The 14,459-nt window shown below is 38.6% G+C and overlaps 2 protein-coding genes across 4 annotated transcripts in view; one reads left to right on the forward strand and one right to left on the reverse strand.

Annotated features, from left to right (window-relative positions):
• Nucleotides 1-14,459, forward strand: part of LOC139763118 (apoptosis-resistant E3 ubiquitin protein ligase 1) — a 323,876-nt gene that overhangs the window by 278,879 nt on the left and 30,538 nt on the right. The window lies entirely within an intron of this gene.
• PolD1 (DNA polymerase delta) overlaps nucleotides 1-14,459 on the reverse strand; it is a 102,600-nt gene that overhangs the window by 80,124 nt on the left and 8,017 nt on the right. For all 3 annotated transcript variants that reach the window (XM_071688780.1, XM_071688777.1, XM_071688778.1), the window contains exons 4-8: nucleotides 9,803-9,923; nucleotides 5,363-5,535; nucleotides 1,816-2,081; nucleotides 1,478-1,580; nucleotides 694-802 (exon numbers count right to left, since the gene is read on the reverse strand). In XM_071688780.1, the coding sequence (XP_071544881.1) occupies nucleotides 694-802; nucleotides 1,478-1,580; nucleotides 1,816-2,081; nucleotides 5,363-5,535; nucleotides 9,803-9,923 (772 nt within the window). The remainder of the gene's footprint in view (nucleotides 1-693; nucleotides 803-1,477; nucleotides 1,581-1,815; nucleotides 2,082-5,362; nucleotides 5,536-9,802; nucleotides 9,924-14,459) is intronic.

The following is a 14,459-nucleotide window of genomic DNA, read 5'->3' on the forward strand; positions in this document are numbered from 1 at the left end:
CCGGTTTTAGTGCACTGCATATGAGAGCTATACAGTGGATGCAAGTGATTGAGGCCATTTCTTCATTAGTTCCTAATGCTACTTTGCTACGATAGGAAATGATGAACATGTATGACAGAAATAAAGAACTCCACAAGCTACTGACCATTATCATTTACACCAATATGTAAAAAACTTAGAGAATAAAAAAATGTTAATCATTTTCTGAGTACTATTTTCGGTATGAAAGTTATAATTCACACCAGAGAAATGGCGTGGAATGCTATGACTACCTCTTTACCTCTCATTATGCTCTACTTAGGGTACAAAGCAAATGCCAAACATTCAACAGTTACTTCATTCACAGCCACTATCTCTCATATAGTCAGAGGTCCCTCAATTAAAATAACTTAACAAACCTTATTTATTTCATAACCTATGCTATGTTTTTCTGGATCTAGAAAGCTTAACTAACCATTCTACTATTGCTTGCAATGGAGTGCACTAGCCTATGGGATGATTTTGAAACTCCTATCAATCACCTAAAAATAAAAACAAAGTTTACCAAGCAGTAATAAGAAACTATTCATCTATATGCATAAAAGTTTCAATGATTCTACAGATGAATTCTGGAGAAGAATTCAAAAACTGCCCAATTATATCATTCTTAAAATAAATAAAGTTCGTTTTTGGTACATTTATAAATCACTACACCTTTGCGTCCAGCACATTCTATGTCAAAGGAAAGAATTCGGAGAGGAGCCACTCGTGCCCATTCTCCCTCTGGTTCATGAGCTTTGAACTGATTCCAAGCTACGTCCACCTGAAAGAGAAAATCATGTTTGAAAGAAGAAACCTGTTTACACATCAATTTTGATCATAATTTATACCCATCACTGCATCTCTGCTACATGCTTTTTCATCAAGCAAACAACTGTGAGTTAACTCATGTAAAAGTATGTGAAGAACTTTTAGAAATCAAGAGAACCTGAAACAGTAGGGAAACAATTTCTAAAATAAAAACCTATGAGAAAACAATCTAAAAATATACAGAACCCATGAAAACCTCACCTGTCTTCCCCTAGCAGTCAAGATGTACCAAAATTTTTAATGTTATACTTGAAATATACCAATATTCATGTCCAATGCTCGGTTTGTCGTATCGAAGGGGACCAAGAAAATTACCATAGTCTATCCATCCCTTGTGCCGCAATAAAAATCTATCTCTCAATTTCTAAGACTTTCATCATTACCAAAATACATCCACTGAATAACTATAACAATACAGTAAAACAACAATGCAATCATCTAATCAAAGTAGTGCCAAGACAATATTGCAATAGTTCATCAGCAGTGTAGTGCTCCTAACACCCATTCCCCAGTCAGTCAATGAGTCATCTTTCCCAATATGGCAATTTACAAGATTTCCCGTGGAATATAAACCTTGTGAATGATGTGGTAAGAAGCTCTACCTACAGTGAAGTAATGTTTTACATACCTCCAGCTGACATCGGGTGTCAAGCCTGTCTTTTCTGATGGTCCAGGTCTTGGCTGGAAGCTCTACCCAACAACAGCCCACTAAGTGAGTGTCTACCATAAATCTGAAACATACAAAACCTTATACAATAAATTCCATGAAAATTATAAATCACATTTCATATACAGCAAAGTGTGGCACAGTGAAAATATTTACTACTGAATACAAACAATGTGCTCTCTACACACTCCTCTGTACAAAGGTAACTAATTCTCATTCTAAACTTTCAATTTCACTCCAATATTTTATTGTATTTCTTTCCACTTAAAAGCAAGTCTACTTCTAAGAATGAATCTCACCTGATTTCGAAATCAATATTAGATTCATAAGCTTCATATACAGGAGTTCCAATGCTTGACAGGAAAACTTTTCCCTCCCCAAGAAGTCGCTTTGCTGCAGCAATCAGTCTGGGGCGAGCAAGTGTTATCTTCAAGAAAGGTACTTTCCTATTGCCATGAAAGCCATATATACTCTCTTTCTTGACTATGTCCACAGCTAACACAGTATCTGTTATATTTTCTTTGTTGGACTTCATGTCACCAAGAAGCACTTGATTGAGAACATTCTGTAACAACACACAGTAAATTTCAGACAGACACTAAAAATGCCAAACACACAAAAGTACCATATAGGAATAAGCATACTGTACACATCAAGTACATATTAGTCCTATGCTAAAGCCAAAAATTTTCAATCCTAACCCTAAACCCTACCTTCAGTTCTGTCAGCACATAAGAAAAATTAAAGTTTTGAAGTATAGAAGCCAATTTTCTCTTTCATGCAGAGCCCTTTGAGCATATGAGAGAGAACTCTCTCATTGATACTTCAAAGTAGCATTATACTGCCTAAACTGGAACTGCATATCCATGATAGATTCAACATCATAATACCTTCAATTGCGAGTGGCTAATACTCAACAACAGAAACCCATTCTGCAACCCACTCATGGTGCAACGATGAGTTGATGGTCAACTACCACGCATCCAATCACTTACTAACCATGCGAGTCTAATTGTACCTTGGACCTTCTACTGTTTGAACCCAAGAAACAATTACTATGAAAGGCAAGACGAGTGAGAAAGGATGAGAAAATAACAGGCCCATAGGGCTCTACTTATGACGACTTTTGTACTTCTAAACCTACATTCTTCATTTACTGGCAGAGTCCCATAGCCTCAGAGAGCCTACACATATAGAGGAGAGGGAAAAAAAAAGCCCTTAACTCAAGATTATCACCTTATGAAAGTTATATACACAAAACCACTCTAAAAAGTTTAAGTATGTCTAATGACCTATCACTAAAAAATGATTTTCATCAAATGCAACAACCACTCTTACTGGTCTTTTCCAATAAAAGACCCTTAGACCCTTACAAAAACCAATACAGTCACACTATGTCCACCATGATATTTAATAAGAAGATATGCAGGCCCAAAATGCTTATACAAAAACAGACTGCAAATGATATATGCCATTCAAAAGCTCCAAGGATCAGTGAACTGCACAGGATTTACAAACATCTTTAGACAGCTTTGGACTGTGGTTTATTTCGTAATAAAAAGAACTTGGTATTATAAATTTAGTCATAGTTCATGGAGAAAGGTTTAAAATTCAAAAAGCTAAGGATTCATAGTTCAATGCAGAAAAGTCTACCTTCGTCATACAATGGAACTGATTTACTCTTTGGTTTCTCATCTCAATGAAAAAATAGCCATTTTCCACACTGACAAAGCAACTAATCTTTACTGGTTATGAGAGTACAAAATTCATCCTATACTTGATATGGCTTGTAAAATGTATTGAACAGAAGTATTTTTCTTTGTATATGAATATTTTTCTATGTATATGAATATTTTCTATTTATGTGAGAGGGAAGATTTTGGCTCTCTTACTTGAGTGATGCACCCAAGCTTATGTATACATGAATATTTTTCTATATACATAGAAAGGAAGATTCTAGCTCTCTTACTTGAGTGGTGCACCCAAACTTCTTTTGATCTCACACAAAGGACCATAGTAGATTTTGATCCCATCTCATTTCAATGATGATGATAAAATTGACACTGTAAAGTCTGTCTTAGAAAATATAATATAAGAAACATTATAATCTATCAAGGCAATCCTTGCCTTGTTTGAATAAAATGTAATGCGTCCAATTAATAAACTGGCCAATTTTGAACAACACTTTACACACACAGTGTACATGGCATATTTCCAATATAGTAGTTCAATAGAGGGACAAAGTGGGAAGATTAATGGAATATAGCCAGAGAAACTTCAAAAAGTCAGTGTTTAATCACCTAGCACTGAAACTGCAGTATATGGCCAGGACAGAGAAGTGCATCAGCTGGATTGACAGACCATAAAGAATTACTATCAAAACTGTATATTAGTTTTTCACAACCTTCTTCCATCTAGTTCTCAATGCCCTTCTACAAAAGCAGGGTAGAGAAATGAAACGCTTCACTCTTTTTTTCATGCCTTATTGCCCTTCCCATGTCATTGAGGCAGCACTATGAATTAGTCCTTCAAGCAAAAAATTCTCACTTTGTTTTTTCATTTGCTCAAAGATTTAGAAACTGATAATACTGGACAGGAAACTATCCAGCCACCATCAACTCCTAATAGCTCTTGCTTAGCTACAACATGCCGATTATGCATGGGTAGTAAGCTTTCTCCCAACCCCATGGAGAACTCATAAATACATCAAGTGATTATAAAAGTATGACTAACTCATTTGTCTGACAAAAACAACATAAGACTCTACACTTGAAAGTGAAAAAGGTTCATAAGCATTATCTAATAGCTTTATGTTAGGGTTTCCAGGTAATCAAGAGAGTAAAAGTATTTATGGTGCACATTCAAATTGAAAAGTATCTCTTATGCACTCTACAAGCTTTAAATGCATAATATTACAAATTGAATTGTAAGAAAGAGCCAAAACTATATATCAGTTACTTCAGGTCAGGCCTTTCCTTAAAGGATAAGTGTAAAAACTGGAGATAGAAAGAGAAAGAAAAAGAAGGCATGAATATAAGATACAATATTCACTGAATATGAACTCTATCACCCTCCATATCTCAGATAATTTAGCATATCGAGAGAAGAGGTTCATGAACATTAACTAATAGCTTTATGTAAGGGATTTTCTGGTAATCAAGAGGGTAATAGTATTTACAGTGCATGTTTAAAAAAAAGTATCTCTTATGCATTCTACACGCTTTAAATAGATGACAATATAACTGAATCTTTTTTTTTTTTTTTTTGCTTTGTCGCTGTCTCCCTGAATTATAAGGAAAAAAACTATCCCATAATTAACTTCAGTATAGGCCTTTCCTTCAAGGATAAGAGAAAATGCTGGAAAAGAAGGGGGGGCGGGGCATATCACAACACATGCGATACAAGAAATATTCACTAAATATGAACTCCATCACTCTTTATATCTCAAATAACTAGGTATATCCAGAAAAGAGCTTTGCTGTCATGGGGACCAGTCTCTTAACCTCTCTTTTCTATAACAGTTTCTTTCAACCTCAGGTTCTATTCATTCACCACTTCCCCTGTTCCATTTTTCTATGATTCTATCACTCTAGCTTCCATGATTTTATTACTCTAACTGCATTTCTGCACATCATTTCCAATACTTCTCTGACTTAGTTCCATTTTGTTATCTAATCAATCAGGACCTTCGTTATTAAAAGATTTGTCCCATATCAACATGATGAAACTATTCAACTTACACGATATCATGTTTCCCTCACCCTACTCTTCTAACACAAGAAAACCCACGGCCTAATAACCTCTCCTTGTACCCATGAAACCAATATACTTATATGTAGTTTTTACCTTGAATTCTCCCAGGTGAACATCTTTAAATGATGGTGGACAGGTCACATAGAAGTATGGTGAGAATCCATGAACATGACAACAAACCGAGTTCCCGGAATCATTAATACCAAACATGCGCATTACTGGTACTTTGCCAACTTGCTGTCCTGGCATTCCTTGAATGGGGTTTCCTAGAAACGAAAAGAAGTGAAAATTTTTTAGTAATATTAAGTAGTACTGTACCTGGGTCAAGATACACTAAAATAAGAGCTCTAAGGCATTAACAGTGAACATAAGAGTCTTCACATCAAATAATTAATTTCATCCATGTTTAAATTAATTTCATCCATGTTTATCTATGTCATCTATCACCGTACTGCACTGAAGAAAACAAATTACTACTATACACAAGTGATAAAAGCAAAAGAAGTTAAGAACTGATGAGTAATATGAATGCAACAATCTTTTTAAAATTATAGAATAAGTGATTCCTGTGGTTGCAGTTAAAATAAGCTAAAGATACAAAATAGGAGAAAAGCAGAAATTCATAACATCTATTAATGCTAAAAGGAAAAGAAGCAATTCAAAATTACAATTCATGATTTGAAAGTCTTTCTAAAGCAAACTCAAATATGACATCAGTAAAGAGCAAGGCATTTTTATCTCATATTTCAGGCCTCACCCCCATATCTTGGTGCATCAACACATTATAACGCATTTGGTGTTGTGGGTAATTTAGCTTGGCTTCCACTACCTAACTGAAATTAATTAAAGATCATATGATTTCAAGCCCCATGTATTCAAAACAACCAGACCATCAAGGATCCCAATTACCCTGATAAATTAACAGCATTTTCCAATGTCTTCTAAAGATCAGCCAATCATTGCTCTCAAAAATAATGCAGCAGTCAAACTGTTATCATTTACAAAAGTACCTTGAGCCTGCTGAAACAATGCAGGATAAAGAAATTTCGTCCAACTAGCATCTTACATTAGGAGTTCTATTACCATAAGAAAGACTGCAAAAATTTAGCCTACTCACAACAAAGTTTTTCTGTAAGTTTTGGGTAAAAAGTTAAAAATTCATTCTTGGTTGCTGTTTCCTACATTAGCAAGGTAGTGCCAAGAACAGAGAGAAAAATGGCCTCATTCCCTCACATTCATTCTCCAGCAATCATGTGTAATACACCAAAACATAGTCCTTATCAACAACTATGCTCCACAGGCTTTTGCATGGTTCCTGTTTGCCACCTCATATGCCCTAGCTCAGTCCACTGACAGCACATCAACCTCTGTATACATCACTCCAATTCATTCTGTCCTGTGCATGCCTTACATCCTCCTGCATGTTCAGGCCCTGAGCACTCATAAGCTTATTCACTCCATCCTTCTATCTCCAATTTGATATCCCCTTCTCCTTGTCCCCTCTACTTCTCATGTATACATCCTTTTTATCTACTTCTCCTAAATCAATTTTCTCTTACATAGATATATCCTCTTTGTCAACCTCTCCTCACTCATTCTCTTTAATTTAAATGTCCAAACCATTTTAGAACAGTCTCTTCAGCTCTCTCAATGATACTCTTCTTATTACATCTCTCTGTCAATATACAATTTCTTACAACACACATTGTTCCCTAACATCTCATTTCTAACATATTCATCCTCTTCTGTACATTTTCATTTATGGCCCATGCTTAGCATCCATAAAATAGCTTTAGGATTAACTATATCTTCAAATATACCCATCTCCATCCCCTTAGTGACCTAGTGACCTCTCCCACACATTCCTCAATGCTCTCTCTCTCTCTCTCTCTCTCTCTCTCTCTCTCTCTCCTCTCTCTCTCTCTCTCCCCAATGACTAACTTTAGCTCCCATATTTCAGTTCTAAGTTTTCTCCACTGAAACTCACACCCAAGATTCAGCCTCTCAACTGTTAAACCTTACAGCTTTGCTTTTATTTACACTTACTCTCAACTTTCTCCTTTCACAAACATTCCCAAACTCAGAGACAAACTTTTGCTGTTTCTCGCTCATATCTACCACTAGCAATGAAAAAGCAGCAAACGACAACTGACACCTCCTTGGTTCTCCCACCCTAACCGACTGCATACTTGCCACCCTATCTCCAAGACCCTTCCTTTCACCTTCCTCACCACTCCGTCAATGTAAAGATTATGGTGACATCACACTCCTCTGTCACAGATCTAACTTAACCTGGAACCGCTCATCTTCCTCTCTACTTACTTGTACACATGCCTTATTCTCTTGATAAAACTCCTCACTATTTCCAATAGCTTTCCTCCCACACTAAATAACTGGAACAACTTCGACAACATTTTTATCAAGCTTAACCTATACTTTCTCTCACATCCATAAATGCCACATATAAATCCTTTTGTTTCTTTATGTATTTTTCACACTTTTTTAAAGGAAGCATCTGATCCACATATTCCTTTACCTTTCCTGAAACAACACTGTCCTTCCCAGTCTGATGATCCATAAATGTTACCACCCTCTTAATCACCACTCTTCCATAAAACTTACGAAGTACACTAACAACTTATAGCTCTGTAATCTGAACATTCACTTTTGTCCCAAATGCCTTCATACAATGGCATTATACATGCATTCCACCAATCCTCAGGCACCTCACCCTAATCCATACATACAGTGAAAATCCTAACTAACCAGTTAACATTGTAGTTACCCACTTTCCTAAGAAATCCAGCTGAAATACCATCCACTCCACACACCTTGCCACATTTCATCTATTTCTAATACTCGTACACAAGCCTTACACGCTTGATAAACACTTCTCACTGCATCTAGCAGTATACATCCCACACCATATATTCTTAAGACCTTCCTCAAAGCATCTCTATCAACCCTATCATACGCCTTCTCCAGATCCATAAATGCCACAAACAAATCTATCTGTTTTTCTAATCATTTCTCACATGCATTCTTCAAAGTAAACACCTGATCCACACATCCTCTACCACCTCTGAAAATACACTGCTCCTTCCCAGTCTGAGGCTCTGTACATGCCTTCACCCTCTCAATCAATACCCTATCTTACAATTTATACAATGGCACTATACATGCATTTCACCAATCCTCAGGCACTTCCCATGATCCATGCATACACAGAATATCCTTACCAACCAATCAGCAACACAGTCACTCCCATTCTTAATAAATTCAACTGCAATACCATCCACTCCCACCACTTTGCCATATTTCATCTTCTGCAAGGCTTTCACCACCTCTTCTCTCTAAATGAAACCACTCTCCATGCTCTCTCCCTTCACACACTAACCCAACCAAAACATCCTACACCTGCCAGTCTATCATCAAACACACTTAACAATCTTTCAAAGTACTTACTCCATCTCCTCCTTGCTTCATCACTACCTACCATCACTTCCCCTTTTGACCCCTTCACCAATGTTTCCATTTGTTGTCTTGTCTTTTGCACATAAATTACCTCCTTCCAAAACATCTTTTTATTCTCCCCAACTCTCATCTGCCCTCTTTTTCAACCCCTGCACATTCCTCTTGACCTCCTGCTGCTTTCTCTTATACATCTTCCAATCATTTGCACTCCTTCTCTGTAAGCACAGCCCAAACACCTCTCTTTTCTGTTTACCTAGCAACTTTACTTCTTCATCACACCACTCACTACCCTTTGTAGTCAGGCCACCTTCCACCTTTCGCATGCCACATGCATTTCTTAAACATGCCATCAATACTTCCCTAAATACCTCCCATTCCTCATCTACTCCCTTCACTTCTTCTGCCTTTCTACACTCAATATCTGTAGGTATTTCCTCACACAAGTCTCCTTTCCAGGTTCACTTACTCTCACCACCTTCTTCTCCCCGACACTGTTTCCTCTTTTTCGAAAACTCTACAAATCTTCACCCTCGCCTCCACAAGACAGTGATCAGACATCCCACTAGCTGCCACTCTCAGCACACTTACATCCAAAAGTCTATCTTTTACATGCCTATCAATTACTAAATAATCAAATAATGCCTGTTGACCATCTCTCCTACTCACATACATATACTTGTGTACAGATCTCTAGATCTCTCTTTTTAAACCAGGTATTCCCAATCACCAGTTTTTTCTCAGCACCGAAAGCACAGCTCCCTATCCACATCAGACCCCACAGACATTTCCATGGTTTACCCCAGACAATTCACATGTCCTGTTCCAGTCCATTGACGACATGTCAAACCCAGTAAACAAAGTCATTCCAATCCACTCTTCCATGCATACCTTTCACCCTCCTGCATGTTCAGGCCCTGATCGCTGAAAATCTTTTTCATTCCATCCTTCACATGTACATTAGCACGGAAGTGTGAATTTGAGATGACTATGTGACATATGGTCATGCTATGCCTCATGAAAGAAGCGAGCATCAGCAAACTTCACTATTCAATACATTACCAATATAATAATCGATTTCAATCTGCTGGAACACAAAAGATTCTTCCTGAGGATCTAATGAAGCAACAGGAGGTCGACTCCAAGAACTGTGAGTGCTTTCTGTGTCCTCGAATTCATCACCCTGCAGAGAAACATGAAGTTATAACAGTACCACTTTCTATCAGGAAACTTCACAGGTATAGGAGACATCTACTGTATTTTGAAGTTCTCATCTATCTAGCCATTACAAATTCAAATTTCAAATTTTACATGGTTTTATTTCATTTGAGCATTCTGACTTATCCTAAGACTGCAAAATGCATAACAGAATATCCATTAATACAATGATATATGGTTGCAAGGCATGGGCTATAGATAGAGTTGTGCGGAGGAGGGTGGATGTGCTGGAAATGAGATGTTTGAGGACAATATGTGGTGTGAGATGGTTCGATCGAGTAAGTAATGAAAGGATAAGAGAGATGTGTGGTAATAAAAAGAGTGTGGTTGAGAGAGCAGAAGAGGGTGTTTTGAAGTGGTTTGGTCACACTGAGAGAATGAGTGAGGAAAGATAGACAAAGAGGATATATGTGTCAGAAGTAGAGGGAACGAGAAGTGGGAGATCAAATTGGAAGTGGAAAGATGAGTGAAAAAGATTTTGAGTGATCTGGGCCTGAACATGCAGGAGGGTGAAAGGCATGCAAGGAATAGAGTGAACTGGAACGATGTGGTATACTGGGGTTGACGTGCTGTCAATGGATTGAACCGGGGCATGTGAAGCGTCTGGGGTAAACCATGGAAAGTTCTGTGGGGCCTGGATATGGAAAGGGAGCTGTGGTTTCGGTGCACTATACATGACAGCTAGAGACTGAGTGTGAACGAATGTGGCCTTTGTTGTCTTTTCCTAGCGCTACCTCGTGCACATGCAGGGGGAGGGGGTTGTTATTTCATGTGTGGCGGGGTGGCGACGGGAATGAATAAGGGCAGACAGTATGAATTATGTACATGTGTATATATTATATGTCTGTGTGAGTATATATATGTATACGTTGAGATGTATGGGTATGTATATATGCGTGTGTGGACGTGTATGTATATACATGTGTATGTGGGTGGGTTGGGCCATTCTTTCATCTGTTTCCTTGTGCTACCTCGCTAATGCAGGAGACAGTAACAAAGTATAATAAATGAAAATATAAATACATTAGGTGGTAACTGTTTTAGAAAAAACATTCTTTCTTAATCTCAGCTATTAAGGTGTGTGTGTATAAATATATCCCTGGGATAAGGGAGAAAGAATACTTTCCATGTATTCCCTAAATGTTATAAAGAAAAATATAAGGGATGGGAGTGAGTGGCTGCAAACCCTCTCCTCCTTATATTTCAGTTTCCAAAAGTTGTAACAGAAGGAGCCATGCATGGAGCACATATCCTCCTTGGAGACTCAGACTGGGGCATCTGAATGTGAGTGGATATAACCATGATGAGAAGAGGGATGACATAGGTAGTATGTTTGAGAAGCAAAACCTGGAAGTTCTAGCTCTGAGTGAAACAGAGCTCAATGGGGAAGAATGGTTTTGGGAATGTATCAGGAGTGAAGTGAGGGGTTAGTGTAAGGGCAAGAGCTGAGTAAGAGGTTGGGGGAATGCAGGAAAGAGTATAATCAAGTGAGCCCCAGCCTGATATAGATGAAAGTAAAAGTGATTATGCATCTGGAATCAAGAAGACTAAGAAAGAGCTGAGTGTTTTTGAAAGGAGCTGAATGAGTGCCTCAGCAATTCTGATGCAGAGAAGTGAGTATTTGCGATGGCAGATTTGAATACGAAAGTGGGTAATGTGGCAGTTGTGGGTATATGACTGGAGGGCATGGGTAACCAGTGGTGTGAATGAAAATTAATATCTTGTGGGGTTGTGCACTGAGAAGGGATTGATGATTAAGTATACCTGGTTTAAAAATGTATATGTATGCATACACAGTTGAAAAAGATATATGGTAAGTGGGTACTGTTGGATTATATAATGAATGGTAGGTGTGCAAAGGAGGCTTTTGAACACGAGTGTGCAGCTGGTAGGATGTTTGGTCATAACTTGGTGGAGGCAAGAGTGGTTTGTAGGGGTTTTATGAAAAGGTAAATGATATGAGTGGGATGTGGGTGGTGAAAATGACTGAGCTTGGAAAAAGGTTTGGATAAAGAGTTACAAAGATAGGTGAAGAACAGCAAAAGTTGAAGTTAATGAAGCTAGGAGAGTGAGCGAGAAATAGAGGTACTTAAGGATGCAGTCTTAACATGTACAAGAGAAGCGTGTTGCATGCACAAAGTGAGAAGAAGGCATGTGAGAAAGGCAAAGAGGGGAAAAAGTGAAATGTTTCAATTACAGAGGCATAAGTTTGTTAAGCATACTTAGTATGTTGTATGAGAGAACGGTGACACAGAGTGTCAAAACATCAGATTAAGGGGGAACACATAGTTTTAGGAGTGGTAGAGAATGTGTGGATCAGGTGTTCCCTTTGAAGAATGTATGTGAGATATACTTAAGAAAAGCAGATGGATTCATCTGTTGCATTTACAGATCTGGAGAAAGCATACATAAGGGGTGACAGAGATGCTTTGTGAAGAGTGTTGCAAATATGTGGTTTGGGAGCTAAGCTACAAGAAGCACTGAGTTTTTATCAAGAAAGTAAGGAATGACTGCAAGTAAGAAGTGATAAAAATGTGCGGTTCCAAGTGCAAATGTGGTCTGCAGCAGGTGTGCATGATGTTACCATGACTTGACTGTTTAGTCTGTTTATAGATAGGGAAGAGCGAATTTTGGAGAGAGGGGCAAGTTTGCAGTCTGTCTGGGGTGGGGAAACCTGGGAAGTTAGTCAGCTGCTGTTTGATGGTGACACAAAGCTGAGGGCAAATTTGAATGAGAAACTGCACAAGCTGGTTTATGAGTCTGGGGGAAAATGAGGAAGGAGTGACTTGGGAGTAAATGATAATAAAAGCAAGGTTATTATGTTTAGTAAAGGGGACAAACAGGTTATTTGGAGTGTGAGTTTGAATGGAGTGAACCTGAAAGAAGTGGATCTTTAGATACCTGGAAGTGGACATGGTACCACATGGAACCATAAGAACTGGAGTTAGCAAAGCTCCTGTGTACACTGAGGAATATGTGGAAAGAGAACTCACTCTCTGTATGGGCAAAGATGGGTATGTCTGTTAAATAGTAATACTGTCGATGTTGCACAGATGTGCAGCATGGGCCTTAAATCACAAAGTATGGCAGTGGGTGAATGTGTTGGAAATTAAATGTTTGAGGATGATATGTGATGTAAGGAAGGTTGACAGAGAGAGGCAATGTATTTAGAGGAGTAAGTATGAGAAAGCTGAAGTGGATGTGCTATGAGAATTAGGACATTTGGCAAGGATGACTGAAAGGGTAGACATGCTGGAAAAGGGGACACCAAGAAGGTGAAAGGAAGGCATGACAAAGGCTTTGAGTGTCAGAGGCATGAACATGCAGGAGGGTGTGAGGAGTGCAAGGGAAAGGGTGAACTGAGCAATGTAGCACACAAGGGGTGATGTGCTATCAATAGGCTGCGACAGGGCATTTGAAGCAATCAAGGGAAAACACAGAAAGGTCTGTGAGGCCTGGTTGTGGAAGGGGGCTTTGGCTTTGGTGCATTGTACATGACAGCTAGAGAATGGCTGTGAGAAAATAAGGCCATTCCTTCATCTGTTCTTGGAGCTACCTTGCCAATGTGGGAAAAAGATAAAAGTATGTGAAAATAATAGACCTGATTACTCACTTCCTAATCCAGGAGTCTCTTATATTCTTATGAGGTCCCTGCAGTGCAAAAAAAGCCAGCCACATCCAGTGGTCAGGACCATAAGTTTTAAAGTGCAGTGATATGTGTACATCTGCATGTGGATAAGGCAGTTGCAACTGAGTAGTAAGTGCACAATGTCTGCTGTGGTAGTTGTGTCACGGATGTCAAGGTTCTCAGGATATGATGTCATCGTGTTTACAGCATTGCAGGCATTGGTGATGTCCAAAGCATAAATGGGAAAATGTGACTAGTGTTTGTCTGGCAAGGTGAAGTTTAAGACTGAGTTGGTAGGGCAGTTGTTCAGTGCTTGTTGGGTTATTTCAGTGTGTATGTGTTTTGTCATTGTTATAGTTGTTGGGGGTTAGGGGATCTTTGAGTAGAGGTTGCTGAAGTATGAGGAGTGGGTAAACATTTTATTTCTACTTGGGGCTGATAGCTCGTTATAGAGTGGTTTAGGCAGGAGGGGTCTAGTGCTGCTCCATGGAACTGAGTCCTAAGCATACAGAGGTGGGACTATATTGGGGGATCTTTGATTCACTGTGAAGGAGTCGAGAGTCTGTGGTTGCTAGGCAGCCACTAACTGTTTTGAGTGCACTACGTTGTGTAGTTTACAGCTCTGTTATATTGGCTGTTGAGACGATGGAAGCCCAAGCAGGTGAGGCATAGCTTAAAGATGAGCAGATGAACTGTTCGTAAATGATGTTCAATGATTCTTTCATCTTGTCCATACGAAATGGCCTTGATTTTGGTGTTCAGTTATTCGTGCCACTTCAGCAAGCATAGAAATAAAACAAGGGCATAGTTGAAAAAGCAGTGGAATTTATTAAAAAAGGGGGTGACTGTATTGTTGACTGGTTGGTAAGGTTA

This window comes from Panulirus ornatus, chromosome 46 (genome assembly GCF_036320965.1).
Source record: "Panulirus ornatus isolate Po-2019 chromosome 46, ASM3632096v1, whole genome shotgun sequence".
Classification (NCBI taxonomy): Eukaryota; Metazoa; Arthropoda; class Malacostraca; order Decapoda; family Palinuridae; genus Panulirus; species Panulirus ornatus.